At 38.2% G+C, this 15,620-nt stretch overlaps 1 protein-coding gene across 4 annotated transcripts in view; it reads right to left on the bottom strand.

Annotated features, from left to right (window-relative positions):
• The window catches only part of LOC129567373 (uncharacterized), a 32,315-nt gene extending 17,236 nt beyond the window's left edge, over positions 1 to 15,079 (bottom strand). The window contains exons 1-5 of one of the 4 annotated variants that reach the window (XM_055444192.1): positions 12,471 to 13,202; positions 11,651 to 11,806; positions 8,066 to 9,137; positions 6,007 to 7,876; positions 2,509 to 2,612 (exon numbers count right to left, since the gene is read on the bottom strand). In XM_055444192.1, the coding sequence (XP_055300167.1) occupies positions 2,509 to 2,612; positions 6,007 to 7,876; positions 8,066 to 8,855 (2,764 nt within the window). In that variant the 5' untranslated portion in view covers positions 8,856 to 9,137; positions 11,651 to 11,806; positions 12,471 to 13,202. Of the gene's footprint in view, positions 1 to 2,508; positions 2,613 to 6,006; positions 7,877 to 8,065; positions 9,138 to 9,440; positions 9,985 to 10,013; positions 10,280 to 11,650; positions 11,807 to 12,470 lie in introns of those variants that run through there. The other 3 variants (XM_055444191.1, XM_055444195.1, XM_055444193.1) reach the window with 3 other exon arrangements.
• Between the last annotated feature and the right edge of the window lie 541 nt (positions 15,080 to 15,620).

The following is a 15,620-nucleotide window of genomic DNA, read 5'->3' as shown; positions in this document are numbered from 1 at the left end:
AGAGAGAGAGAGAGAGAGAGAGAGAGAGAGAGAGAGAGAGAGAGAGACGGACGTTTAGAAAACAAGTTGACGAAGACAAGTGAACGCTTAGAATGAAGCGAGTGAAATGAGCGATGAGAGAGAGAGAGAATTTTTCGCAGTGTGTGATGATATGGTGGATCATATTGCCGATCTCATCTCGTATGTAATGTGAGTATCCATTCCAACAATGTCGTTGGAATGAACGGTTTCGAAAGTTGTTTGATAACGGGAAATGTGCAATGAAAAGAAACCTTTATTACATTTGAATAAACACTTCGCATGGCTCTGTCCAGAGAAGCACTCACGTCTCTTGCCAATTTCTCCATAGAGACATGGAAACAGAGCGAGCGATAGAGTGAACAATGCATTTATGTTTCGCTCCGTTTTCAATGATGTTCTTAAGCAGAAAGATGGATTGTATGCGTGGTATCCACATACACAATGGATTTGGCGAAGCAAAAAAAAAGATATCATCATATTTACGAATTCAAATGTTTTTTTGTTCCTCTTCCGCTACAATAGACTAAATCTCTCTAGTGAGCCTCTTATTGTTTGCCTTTTATCTGCGATAATCCCATAGAAATTATTTCCGATTGCATGACACAAATGAACCAAGTCGTCCAACGTAACTGTTTCTGTTTTGGTCTCGTTTTTTCCGCTACTTCTTTGTACAATTCGCGGAATGTGTTTCTATTACGCGAGAATTTCGACTTGAGATGATCTTTTGCATAACAAAAAATATGTGTATTTTTGTTTCGAGAGCAAACGAACGAGCCTACAATGTAAACAATGATTTGATGAAGCTGAATCGAACGACGACACAATTTCTTTCGTGTTGATCGTCGACGTTGATTGTGAAAAAGCGTAACGTTCGGCATATTTGTGGGCACGCAAGAGAATACGAACGAACAGGAAAATTGAAGCGGCGATATTTAAATTGTAACCAAAATAAACATGACGAAAAACTGCAGAAAAAAGTACACAACGGATGAGAACCGAATGTAAAAGGGTATCTAGGTGTATGTGCATTGCATTTTACAACCAGCCTTAGTCGACTGCTACTGAATGGAAATGCGCGATTTTTCTCAACCGGTTGTCAGTATTTTTAGATGAAAAATCCCATGAGATTGATACACTTAACGCACGCATCATACACAAACATCCGAATGCTCTAATTCGACGCAGTTTTTATGAGAAAAATGGTGTTTATTTTATTTGTGCAAATGAGCGATTAAACTATCAAATTTATCATCGTTTACGGTGACTGGTCGGCGGCAGCGGCGGCGGCGCATGTGTTTCAACATAGTTTTTCGCTCGCTCGAAGGAGTGTTTACACATCGATCAAAAGTCTTGATCGTTCAATGCACTGTCAGCTAGATGTGATGAACATGTTTGTGGGCCGCCCATTCGGACATTTATTCAACGGTGGATTACAGGTTTTAAACACACAAAATTCCGATAAACATCTTTGCTATTGTCTTCGTACTTTTTTTTTTAACGTGATTTTTTATTTACGTCGTTTTTTCTTTGCTCTTTCATTCATTCTATGATTTTTATGTTTCAACTCGAGCAGAATTTCAATTCAAACAAAACAAACGCTTCGTCTAACGGATGTGTGCATGTGGCACGAGTATTCGCATGAAATATTAACCATTTCGAAGTGCAAATGTGCACATAATATGATTTAATTAATGTTTGAGAATTACGAAACTTATTCAAAACAAAGAACTGAATGGGTTGTCATAACGCTTTGGAAAAGCGATAAGGATTTGCCGAAAATTGAATATTCGTGTCATTAAATAGTGCCTCAAATGTTTTAAACTTTCAAAATGCAGTTATTTCAAGTCGCGCGAATACGTCGGAGGATTTGTAAACTTTTACCACGAAACGACCGAAACTTTTAATTAAAATCGCAATTTTCGTTTGAAAAGTTGTCAAGAACGGAACAAAGTCACGTTGCACTCACTCGTAATGTGCATAAACTTTCACGGTTACGAAATATTGCGGCGTCACGTTACAAACTGGGCCACAACGGCATCACACTCTATACCAACAGACCTGCTTAAATATTTATAGCATGAAGTGAAACAACTGTTTGGACTTGTCACTCTACGATCTCATTAACTCGAACACTAAATCCATCTTCTTATTCGACTTTCCTTATGTTCACTTCACATACAGCAAAATGGTCCAAGTGGCTCGTCGTGATTCAAAATCAGTTGAGCACGATGTGGGAAAAGAAAGCGCCTGAATTTATGCAACGAATTCGTAACGAAATTTTAATAGCCCATCGCAAGGCGAATACTAAAAATCTATCAAATGCATTTAGTTTTTTTTTTCTTTCCAGCGAACAGACGATTCATAATAAAGTTATTAACAAATAGAATGGCGTACATGGGGAATGAAGAAGCAATAAAGAAAAAAAATGGTAGACAATGAATTGCTTAATTTAAAATTGAAAATTGTTTTTGTGCATGTGTAACTTACGTGAGCTTGGTGTTGTCGACTTCGGTTGTCTTCCCGGTGTTGCAACGGCTGCATCTCGACTAGAACTTAAATGACTGTCTTTACTGCTGTCTCGTTCGACGCTTCTGTCGCGATTGAAGAAAGAAATAGAAGAGAAAATGGAAAAACAAGTGAGCAAAAAACAATTGACAAACGTGATATGATTTAAAGTGTGTGCAAAGAGGGAAAAATTGCATTTTAATGCTTAGAGCGCGAGACATAGTTAAAAATAAAATATATGGACGAACAATGCGAATACGACAAACGTCGCATTCATCAGTTGTGTCTTGTGTGCTGTATATACGTGCCATTCCACGATACGAAGCACTTTAATGCAATAAACGGCTTTTTATTGTTGCCCACCGTCGCCACCCGCCACTCAGTTGTAGAACTGTGACTTTGTACTTTCGTGGCTTAAATTCTAATTGGTGATTGAACGTTTGACGGTGCCTTAAATACACTCACATTGAACATAGATGACACGCTGCATTAAATGGCTATTAAGTAATCAATAGGTTAATCTATGAATAGTCGTGTTTCAAGCAAATAGCATACATTGTGTACACAAAGCTCAAGTGGATTTCATTTAATGTGCTCGTAGTTTTGTAATTGATTGTAGTCATTTCCTCGTAGTTTTTGTACTTGCCATACAGAGACCGCCAAAAATTGACATTTTTCATATTCAAACGATCTAACCCATTCGAGTGGTTTGGGCGGTGGTCAACATAAAATTTTCTGTTTTCAACTGTTCATCAAATGGCTTTCATTTGGATTTATTTAGCTGACTTTATTTAATTTGTAACGTCGAAAACAAAACTTGAAGTTTTATACTTCACTGTCATTCCATATAGAAATTCAGATTTTTTCTTCATAAACTGCAGTAGTTCTTCGACTTTTTTTTGTCTCTACTTCTTTTATTCATTCCATTTTTCTAATTTCATTCGAGATTCTTCATAATGTGGTTTTTCTCTTCGAGTTATTCAATTAAATACTGAATTATGTGAATGATAGCGTACATAATTAAAATATGAATGTCACAAAACATGAATTTTATATGACCAGATCACTAAATCTTTGGGAAATGGCCTAAAATAAAGAGACTCATTCATTACAATAAAACAAAAACGACCGTTAAAATTGAATGATATCATTAAAGTGGCGGAGAGAGAGTTCGTGCATTGCGCGCGTATAGAGAAAGAGACCATAAATCAATTATTATGATTCTCAGTCCCACATTTCTGTAATCACCATTTGAGAAAGCGACCAAGTCAGACAGCAGTGCCAGAAAAAAAAAATGTTGTTATCTCACCGAAAAAAAATGTTATGTTTTTCAAACTTCCATTTTCAATTAGAACATGCAAGCACACTTGTTCTATCTTGTTTTGCTCTTTTTCCTCCACCAAATTGCCAGTGATTACAAACATGATAACCTTTTAAGCTAGGCTGAGAAAAACAGCAGCGTATTCATCGATAAAACAAAAACCCTGGCAGTGTTCTCTCAAATGGGTATTAAAATTAGCGTACTTGTTTTCATGCAATTGCTTTGTATCTCGCGTTGTTTCGTTTTCTCTCTCGTCGGTTTGTTTGTGAGCTTTAACATTGCCTCGTCTAAACAATCGCATGTGCAAAAATATTGCTCAATGTTTTAATTATGAGGCGAGCGCGTTTCGATGCGCCAAAAGAAATTGCGCCGTTCGATATACGTAGATGCTTCATGTAGAATTCAACACTCAAAAATGCGAATGACATGTGAAGAGCGCACAAGCGGGCTCTTGTAAATCAAATAAAGCACTAAATTCATCATTTATTCAAGCTATAGTGCGCAAAATGCGTTCGCGAGTACGGTTATATTTACGTTATGCTTCGTGGTTTAAGATACGCATGAATATGTGTGTCAATCGGTTTCGTGCTCGGGCCGTTGTAGAACACAAAAAAGGAAGCCGATAGCACCAGCGACCGACGTCGATTTATTTAAATTCTCTTTGCGAGCACAACAAATAATTGAAGCGAAAATATAGGTAATGAATGCGTCTCGAATATAAGTACGACCTATTATTTGTAGATCACACACATGTAGCACATTGATTTTTCGACGAAATACAGTTCGGATACACAGTCACTCAAACACACACACACACACGTCGCGATTGAAGTTCGCGATTGGGCGCGCGTTTTCAAACGAATTCTCAATTAAATTAAGAACAATGTTAATTGGTTCACTTCATTCATTGCATTTTTTTTTTATAGATAAAAATAATATCTCTTTTTGCACAGGGTCTTATTAAATAAACGAAGATATAATTGTTGGTATTGTTTGCTTTGGCGGGCATGGCGACTTGTGAATATGAATGGGAGAATTGTGTTTGTTTCAATCTGAAAAGATGTTATCTTCATCGTAAACACACAAATTCCATCACAATTTATATGATTTGAACATGAAACGAAGCAACAAGAAACTGATGATGTGCGCGAATCAAATGCCCTTTGCCTCGGATGAATTCAAGTATTCTTGATGTTGAAAACAAGCCATTTTTTTTTGTATTTCAGCGCTAACACTGACGCCAAATCGTCGTTGTTTGTATTCAATTCGCGGTCCGATTAATATTTAAATCAATGTTTTTTGTTGTCGTTCTCTAACAAAACGATTCTTATGCTTTGAGTGTGTCACAAAACAAAAACAAGATATATGCTGAAAGTGAACGTCTGTCTCGGTTCAAAGTTGTAGAGAAAAAAAATCCAACCTCTATTCGTAGCCAACAGCCACTTGAGCATTATGTTTGAAACTATAAAGAGTTTCTTTGCGTCGGTTTTCGACTCATTTTATTTTGCCAGTCGTAAAAATTGCGAGAGTTGAAACGAAAAAAAAATGCACGTAGTTTTGCAAAAGAGTCTCTTCGATTGAAGCCAATGTTTATTGCATTTAATCGTTGTTGACGCGACAAACCGCTGAAGGATCGACTTATACTACTTCTTTGCTTCGCATCATTAACTAGTTTTGCTTATGAAAAATGACCATTTGCCATTAGGTTTTATGATTATTACCGCTAAATTGCTGTATATCGCGCTGTATGGTTAGCTCGACCAACAACAGCGTTTTGAATAGCAACAACCAAGCGGGACGTGTTCATATATCAAGCCATTTTACTGTGTGAAACCTCGATAATAATTATCAATATATCTAACGATCTAGCCGTTTGCATGCCCATGTCTTCATTTCTATCCACTTCGCTCTTTTCCACTCAAGCATTTTCCTCTTCGCATGCGATTATATATTAACGATTTGCAAGATTATCGTTCGGTCAAAATAGAAACGATGCCAAGAAGAAATATTGTGTGAAAATGAGCCAAGACAAAGCCACAAGGCGCGAAATACAAAATAAAACTGAGAAAATTAGAAAATCAATCTTTCAAACGAAGCAAAACGAATAAACAAACAAACGATAGAAATAAATGGAAAAGAAAAAAAAAATGAGCACCAACCTTCTAGTAATTCCATGTGATGATTGTCGCGTAACCGCTGGAGATGCAGACGATTTCGTCGAAGTCAATGACGAGTTGCCCGAATCACTGCTGGCTACCGATGGCTCATTGATTGACGTCGCTTTTGCATTTGGTGAAACACGTTTCAAACCACATGTTACTTTTGATTTCACATCACTATAGTTCACCGTTTTCACTTCGGTCTTATTCAATGCAATTTTATTCATGACCGCATCCCATTTGTTGGTGGCCGTTTTGCGTGCGACCAATCCAGTTGGCGATTGCTGATGATGATCACTGGTCATATTATTTATGGTCGTGGAGTTTTCACCATTTCGGCTAACATTTCCGATTGGCGATTTCGAACCGGATGGCGACAATGACGTTGTCGTCGATTTCTTACTATTATTCACAATAACACTTGAACGATTTCTTATACCGTTTGATTTTTGATCACGTTTCACGCCCGACTCGTTTCGTTTGCTATGACCCGAACCAGTGTCATTTTTACTTTGTTTCCGATTTGGACTGAACCGTTTCACTTTTGGTGTACTTGATTTAAATTGAGGTGCAGCCTGTGCTTTGCTATTGTCATTGTCAGCGGAGCGTGCGATCGAATGATGTTTACATGATGTTTTTTCATTGCTATTTGACGTCGCATCACTGATAGTAACCAGCTGAGCTGTTTCCCCTCCACCGCACACACCATCGGCGCTGTTCGGTTTCTCACACAAACAAGTCGCGACGCTGTCGTTAATTGTTGTCGACGAGCTGTTCGACATTGCGGCGATCGATTGATTTGATTGTGTTGGTAGCGCAGTCCATGGTTTTTGTGCTTGCTTCGTATTGTCGGAATCAGTTTTTGGCATCGTTTTATTGCTTTCATTTGCATATTCTGAACTTTTGATCGTATCAGTTGAGCCGTCGGGTGACATATCACTTTCGTTTTCGTTTTCATTTCGTAAATTCGAATTTGATGGTTCGACATCGGTGTAAACGCCGCTTGATTCCATGTCATTTTCGGCGGGAGCTTCGTCAATAAAAACATCGGCTCCTTGAGCATTATACATGTGACCGTCAATAATTTGAACACGACGATCGCCACCACGCTGCAGAATGTCATCTGCATCGCTTTCAGTGAAGAAATCGGAGTCGGTCATGGGATCTTGGCGTCGAATGACCGGAACATTTGCATCATGAGCATACAATTTGTTTTGCCGGGCATTGTGTACACGTCGCATTGGTGATTCAGCTCCACGACTCGCCGGCCGAGACATTTCACCATCAGCATGGTATCCATTGTCTAGACTTGCAATGCTGGTCACACTTGTAATGAAACTGTTTGTGGTCGCTTTTGAGGTAGTTGATTTAGTTAGTTGGTCAGTTTTTGAATATGAATCACTTTGCGATGGACCACCGTCATGGTCACAAATTGACAACGTTTGAAGTGTTGCATCGGCATCCTCGATTTTCGATGAATCAAGTGTCTTCACTTCAATCGGATCCAATGGCAAATCCTCTGGTGACGGTGTCTGATCAATTCGACACTTATGCGGACCAATTTTCACCGGTAAACTGGTTGGTAGCTCAATTTTGGCATTCGTCGCATTTGTGTCCAAAAATTCAATCATTTGATCGGGTGTCAAAATGCCCAAACTCTCATCCATGTCGTATGAGTGTGGATTGTAGTTGACTAATGGTGAACTGTCCTGCACAGACGTCGCTGCCGATGAATCACACAATTCGATTGAGCAGTCCAGTGTGCATTCAGGCAGCTCCAACCCGAGTGAAAAACGCTTTTTAGCCACCAATAAATCATCCTCACTCATCGGACCAGAGCTAATGATTTGGATTGGCTGCGTTTTTTCCACTGCAAAAAAAAAGTAAACAACATTATTTCCAGTTATTTCATTTGAATGTTTCTTTCACGTACATGCATATATTCATTCATCGTTTTTTTTTTCTCAATTGCATAATAAAAGTAAACAGAAAAAAGCTCATACAAATAGAGTAAAATAAATGAGGCACAGTTAACACAAACAAACACACACACACTCACCAATGAGAGTTTTTGTTAGATTTGCATCGGCATCGTTAGCGCTAAAAACTTTAGTTACATCTCCAGTTTTAAGCAGCTCATGTTCCGCTGCATTAACGTCCAGTGTTAGTGTTGCATTGCCATTCTCTGGATAGAATGTATCATTCTGTTGAACAGTTTGCGTTAGATCGAACACGCGATTGCCTTGCATCGTTGCACTCGATGCACTACCTAATTTAGCGGCATCCGGTGTAAAATGGTTGCTTTGTTCGAATGTTGCGTTATCAAATGTAAACGTTTGCAGTTGGTCTGCTTGTGGTTCGTTAAAATCAACACTTTTTGCATCGCCGAAGAATGCTAAATTGGCCTTTCGTGCATCCGCATAGGAGATACTTCGACGTGGCGTCGAGTTCAGTGGCATTAGATTGGCTGACATAATATTTTGACTATCTGTCGATACTTGCATTAATTTTCGTTTGGCTGCATTCATTGGTTCGCCGGGAATGGGTGATAAACTACGTTTTGACGTACGCTCTTTATTCAGCTGCTGTACTGTATTTGTCGTTTGAGTAATTGTGTCATTCGACGATGGTGCATCACAAACGAATGTATTTGATCGAATTAGACCACGATCCATAGTATCATCAGTGACACCATTCTTTGCATCGATAACTGGTTTGGTCACATTCATTGCGGCGCCATTCGTAAGTTCCATCGTTTCATTTATTCGACGTAGATCGTGCTGCGAAGACACTTGATTTGCCACGAGCTGTGACGGTTTCAATGGATTCTTATTGATTAATCGTGGCATTGATTTGATTTGCAGTTTATTTGCCACACCAAAACGACGAACGAACGATTTCCGTGGATACGCATTCGATTCTTCGTTGACTGGATTCAGTTCGGTTTTTGTCTTTGATGCAATGCCATTCACTTGTGGTCGGCTCAACTTTGATATGCCTAACGTTGTTGACGCCGATGATGTTGTCGTCGTTGTGGTTGGTCGAGCAAAGCAACTCGGCTTTGGGATTCGTGTTAGGATCGATGACGATGCACCACTTCCAATTCGTGGAATTTTCGTTTGCTTCAGTTCCTACAATGCCGCGGGTGAAGAATGAGAAAAAAAGAACACGAGAATTAAATTAACTCGAAAGTCATTCTACATTCAATTACTTTGTTAAATTAACGGATGACACAAACAAAAGAAGCGCTTATTGCATTACACAATCACAGAACATGACATCATTTGGATAATATTAAAAAATGACATGAAATTAGTTTCTGTTTTTTTTTTTCCTGCAGACAAAATGATGACTCGTGTGAAGGGAGTAGAACGGCAAAGCAAACACAGTCCATTCGAATTTTTGGAATATTTTCAACGCTTTTACATACGTACATTATTTTTTTCTTGATGATTTCACACTTTGTCGTTGACAAATTATCACTTTGTTCATTTGAAACACAAGTGTCTTGAGTGTTTGTACTTTTGGTTAGAAAAATGAAGTACGAATGCAATAGACCTACTTCGTATTATGTGCTATTTTCAACATGATCAACAACAACAACGATCAAAGAAGGAACATGCTCATTCACACCAACACGAAAGAAAAAAAAACAGTTTCATTGACGAAATCTTCTCTAAGGTTTTTTTCTCTCTCTCTCTTCACAAGCAAATGGTTTCGCTTTCGATTTCAAATAATTTTTTTTCCTATTTGTTCGTCTATTCACCGATATGTCATAAGCAAAAGCGTATTCAATAAACTGACTATCGGTGCGAATGAGCGTACAAAACGTAACAAAACGCGATGTGTAAACTAGCCGAAAATCGGTCTTTGTATACTTCCCTTCCCGATACACCACAGAAAAGAAACGACGTTGTTTTTTTTAGCATATGTTTAATGTGTACGTGCGGTGCGCAAGTGAAAAATCTACGTTTCAAAAACAAAAGAACGAAAACATTGATATTTACACGTAATTTCACACATTTCAATTCATTTCGCCCAAATATTATAGCGTTGAATTCGAACAATAATCCGATTTAGTTTGTTTTGTTGTTTCGTTTCTTCACTTTTATGTTCGGCACTATGTAAATTAAAACTTCCCGATTTGTTGTCTTGAAAATGACTGTGAGAAACAGAATGCAAATGAGTTGTTTTTATGACGACGTTTTGGAATAAAAACGAGCAGAGAACGAGCTCGCAGTTGTTCGTGTGTCTTTGTTGTTGGCCAGAACGCAACTGATCGATGATTGAGTGTGTGTCGGTTTTGAATTCAATACACCACCAAAATGAAATAAAAACTACGCGTTCCACAAGCAGCAGCAGCAACAACGAGCGAATAACAATAACAACAAAAAAAAGTACACGACTGAAATGGTGCCGGTCTGTATGTTGTCTATCGAAACACGATAAAGTACACACAGAAAGACGGCGCGGCGCGACTTTATATGAAGAAAAAAAACAACAACAACACCGAGGAGCCCATCGCAATGTTATTTGCATGGAAGCTTATGCATGTTAGCTGAGCTGCCTTTTTTGTTGCTGCTGCCATGCACAAGTATCGTGAATGAACACCGCTTTTTTCGTACACCATTTTTTGTATGATGGTTTTTTGTTCGTTGGTCTAAGTTTCTGCTCTGTTTTCTATTTTCCCTTCCGACGATTCTCTTTTCCCATTTGTTATGTTGTAGTGCTTCTGTATGGCCATTTAGCTGAATGGCGATGGTGTCTATTGCATGTTCTTCTTACCGCGGTGGCATTCAAACAAAAACCATTGGCTCAACGACACCTGAGCCACTGCCGTTTGAGTCTTCATTTGTTTGAACAAAACGCATACACATATGCTTATGCCGGTGAAACGATTATGACCAATAAAAGCAAAAGGAAATCAGTTTTTTTTTTCTGTTCGTCCAACAAAATGTTTGGAATGGAGTTCAGTGGCAGAGAGCTTAAACATGGCACAAACAAACTATTTTTAAACTTACAACAAGGCAATTGACCCGAACTTTACCTTGTTTGCCCATACAGATAAATCAAATATATGTTCTCGTTTATCAAGAAACTACTTTCACTTGACGTGAGAAAATCTAATTGCATATCTCCATAATGGCCGTAATCAATTCACGCTTAGTGGACGTTGTTTATTGCTTCTCGCCAAAAAAAAATTGGAGTAGTTTATTGAAATGTTTGTACGTTTTTGGGAATTTTTATGGGAACAGAAGCGACAATATTTGGATTTATTGTATGATTTTGTAACATTTAATCTTGTTTGTTTTGCTCGAATGATGAAAATGAGATTCAATAAAGAACAAAGACTTCGTTATCAAGATGTAAAGTGGAAATGACCTGTGTGCATCGACTACGAATGACGTCGAGAATGTGTGAAAAAAATCGATGATTGTGTGCTTAGCAAAAACGGCAATAAAACAACTGTACAACGTTAATCTGACAACAGAAGTGATTAAAAAAAACCATTGGCACAAAAAAAAAAAACAAACAAACAAACTGTCTGGTGAAATAAAAATGTACTAAATTGATTTGACAAGTCGAAAAAAATGTCAGCCACAAGAGATCAAACCGAAAACTGCAGATCTAATTTTAAACTTACCCCCTGAAGAAACGAACCAAAAATGCTATCAACAAATTGGTATAAAAGGGAAAATCTCTTAAACTACAACTTTTTTGCACTAAAAAAGAACTGTCAAAAGTTGAGCAAGAAATTGTTTGTTCCATATGCGAATAAAGATTAGGCAAAAACTTTCATCTATTTTGATGGGAAAGAAGAAGAGCAAGAGAGAATGAGTTAAAAAAAAAATAGTTCAGACTGATTTACGCGCTATTTTTTTGCGTGCGAAGTAACTGACGAGAGATAAGTGGTACAGGTCAATAAAATTATCGTATTTATATGTGAGAGCGTGTCATTATCTAATCAAATGTTGCGATAAGCCCGATGCCAAAAGACAGCGAAACAGCGCGACAACGTACCCAATTCAAATATATCAACACATCAGGAAATATTCAATTGAAATTCGATTTTCGATTGGCTTTTCCTATTGAAACTTTTTGCAATCGATCGACTGTTGCCGTAAATGAAAAATGGTTCACGGTTTCTTCTTTTTTTTTTTCTCTTTCTATCGAAATGGATACAGAGTGCGAGAGACCATTGAACGGAATCAAACTAAATTATGTAATGAATGTTATTGCAACGAAAATGTCTATGAAACGGTAACAGTCGCATATGTGAGTCCATTCGTGAATTAATATTTCAATGGAAAATGACTCGCACGCTAATCGCTTGATTCCAATATGTGGAAAAACCATGTACAATAAAAAAAGAAGCGTAATATGTTGTTTTTGTCTCTCTTTTTTTTTTTTTGCTTAGAAGGGGGAAAATGAAAATCAGTATGTATTCAAAAATCGATTCTTACCTCTGCCATTTTTTGTGTGCAAACTCTCTTCAAACGTCAAAATGTGGCTAAATTGGTCTGTTGTGGACACGTTGATTTTCAATTGTGCTCTAGCTTAAGCAATTGTCGATTCTGCCAATGGCATCGATAAACTATCTCCAAAAGTCTGTCTGAAATTTCGCGTTTCGGTTTTATTTTCTGTCGACGAAAATTTCCCGCGAAAACTTCTCACTCTAATCGATTCGATTCAACACACACACACACACATACAAATCAATACTTCCGATTAACTTTGATTCCGATTAATCGCATTGTTTAGAACATAAAATCAGGTGAAATTCTGATTCAATCACTTTGTAAAAATATTTCCACAGTTCGAATAACTCTTGTCGTTCGTATCGTGCTTAAAACTATAGCATTTTTCTCTTCATCAAGTGATGAAAAAATGCTGTTCACTTCGCAGAAAAAAAATTGGATTTTTGGTGGTTGCTCAGCAATGAAAAAAAAAATACGCTGAAACCAACCGTTCGACTGAGTGACTTTGAACACACTGAAATGCGATGGAAAAATTGCACGAACGCGTTACAGCATCGACCATATTGTTGTTGGTATATTATACCTTTTGGTACGTGCGCTCCGTCGTCATCGGTGCCGTTGTGTTCCACCAATACACAGGCAAGCAGTGTGTCGCCATAGAACGACACGCAAAATGTGGATGAAACATAAGGAGCACAACACACAGTTCTGACGGAGAACAACAACAACAATCGAACAAAACAAAAAAAATCCACAACGGAATTATGGTGTGTGCTCTCTCAGCACCACATTCTCATTACGTGTTGTTGAATTTAGCCCCTAAATTATTCGGCGGATAGTTTTGTGTAAATGTTTCCACGTATATCGATAAAAATCGTCAAGAGGATATGAACGACCCGATGTGAAGGAAAAGTATACTGTGTATTAAGCGCAGTTCCTGCTGTGTGTGTACTAAATGGACGTTGTTCATGAATAAAATTCATGCGCATTATCTATAAAGTAATGTTTTTCTTTTCGTTTCATCCTTCACTTGTGTGCGTGTGACTGATGTGTGGCTGTGTGTCTAAACCAGCTGAAGTGTATCGCACTTGAATGTAGGGAATAAAAGCGAGATTCACCTACTTGTTTCGCTTTATTTTGATAATAAAAATGTTTTTGTTTTATATTCCACCGATTGTGAACCGAATTTCAGATCGGTGGCCGAGCAACATAGTTTGCTGTAACGACGCTGTAAACCGAAATTCGGAGAAACCATTTGTTGGTGTGCGTTAGATCAAGAACAGACGAAGTCTTTTGCTGCTTCAGCAAAAAAAACGAAAGAAAAAAACCATATTGATGCTTTGCTGATATACTTTAAACCAAATTACAGTCGTTTACAATTCTCTTTGCTATGGTTTTCGTTCGTTTGATTCATTTTCTCCCTCACTCTCTCTTTGTGTGTGCACCACAATCTGTCTCTTGTGTGCTATCGCTGGCGCGCTTTTTTCATCATATGCAAACACAATCTTGTTATGCGAAACCTCAGTTCATGGTGTGCATACACACTTACCTCTCTCTCTCTTTCTCTCTCTCTCTCTCGGCCTGCAAAACCACACAGCTCGAGAGCTAACGGAACAAGTGTTTCTGTTGTGTACGGATAACCGAGAGGACGGTCGTACAAACAAGAATATAGGACACAATTATTTGATCGGCTTTGCTCTTGTCTGCGTGATAGGATACAACAACAATATGTACGGTGTACAGTGTACACACAACCGAACCCGATTTGTGATTAAATTTAGAATCATAGACATTTGGCAAATGTTCGCAAGTCACCACCATCAGTTTTGTTCACAATGTGTGCAAAATCTATAAATTTTAATGAAAACTCGCTCATCGCACATACTATACACACACACACACCGCCCTCGGCCAAGCAAAATCTCTGCTATCGGATTAAATAATAATTAGTTGATTTGCTTTCGGCATATTCTCGTTCTTGTCAAAACACCGTACCTCCGTATATTTGTTACAATCTAATTGAAATACGTGCGGTACTTTGCATGTAATTCCAAATGAATACACACATCGCAAATGCGTGTCAAATCAATGAACAAAAAATGCCGCAATATGATATAATAAAGTATCAATTCGCTTCGTTGCCTCGATGATGATGTTAATTGTTGGCTTTCCTCATAATTACGCTCTCAACCAATGCACTCACATCGCTTTCTTTCTGCTGCTGCTGCTGCTGCTTTTTTTTTTCATTTTTTTATTCATCAACATGCGATAAACACGGGCATTTGCTGTTAGTTGTTCTTTATTCTATTGGCGTAATGCAAGAGGCGAAATAAATCTCTCGTTCGTGGTCACAAATCATTTCGCATGGCTAACGATTTTGAGTTCGTCCGTGTTGCATGAGTCTCGCCGTCATCGTTGCGCACTGCATATATGTTTGGCTATGTTGGATGCATGAATGAACTTGTTTTCAGCACCAATGATCCTCTTTCTCCCTCATTCTTCATGCCATTCCATTTGTTCGTTCGTTCATTCGTTCCGTCTCTTCGGTTCGGTCATGGATTCTCTCATCACACACGCATTGAGTTGCATTGCATTCTATCTGCCGAACGGAACATTATGCATTCTCATCAGGCTCTTTCATAATAATCATATGTAAACTGTTCTGAATGGCAACAGAAGAAGGAAAAAAAAAACACTTGTATTTAATGCGCATGTTCCGAATGGTCTATAATCGATTTTTAGTATGTTTCATCGAGTGAGTTATATGCTCAGTGCTGCACAGCCAAAATACCAGCCGCTCTTCGAATGAGTCACTCTTTTTTCATCGTTCCTTTATCCGTTACTTGGTCGTAATGTGTACAATTTCGATTTGTAGTTGGATGAATTATTTTGTTTTACCTTCTTTTGCCCCGTGAATAAATCACATCGCCACAATATATCAAATCGAATACAGAAGCGAATCGCGATGCAGACATTCATTTCCGCATTCGAAACGCAGAACCCGAACCAAAGCACATACACATTCACACACTCACACACACACACATTCTCCTGGGTGATTTATATGCGGAAACACGGCGATTCGATTCAAGGACAATGCTTACCCACTCGCAATGTGAACTGAATTCCACGGGA

The sequence above is a fragment of the Sitodiplosis mosellana genome, unplaced genomic scaffold (genome assembly GCF_009176505.1).
Source record: "Sitodiplosis mosellana isolate CC-2019 unplaced genomic scaffold, AAFC_SMos_1.0 Smas_scaffold_11, whole genome shotgun sequence".
In the NCBI taxonomy this organism is placed as follows: Eukaryota; Metazoa; Arthropoda; class Insecta; order Diptera; family Cecidomyiidae; genus Sitodiplosis; species Sitodiplosis mosellana.
Note: the sequence above shows the minus strand (reverse complement) of the source record. Positions and strands in the feature narration are given on the sequence as shown.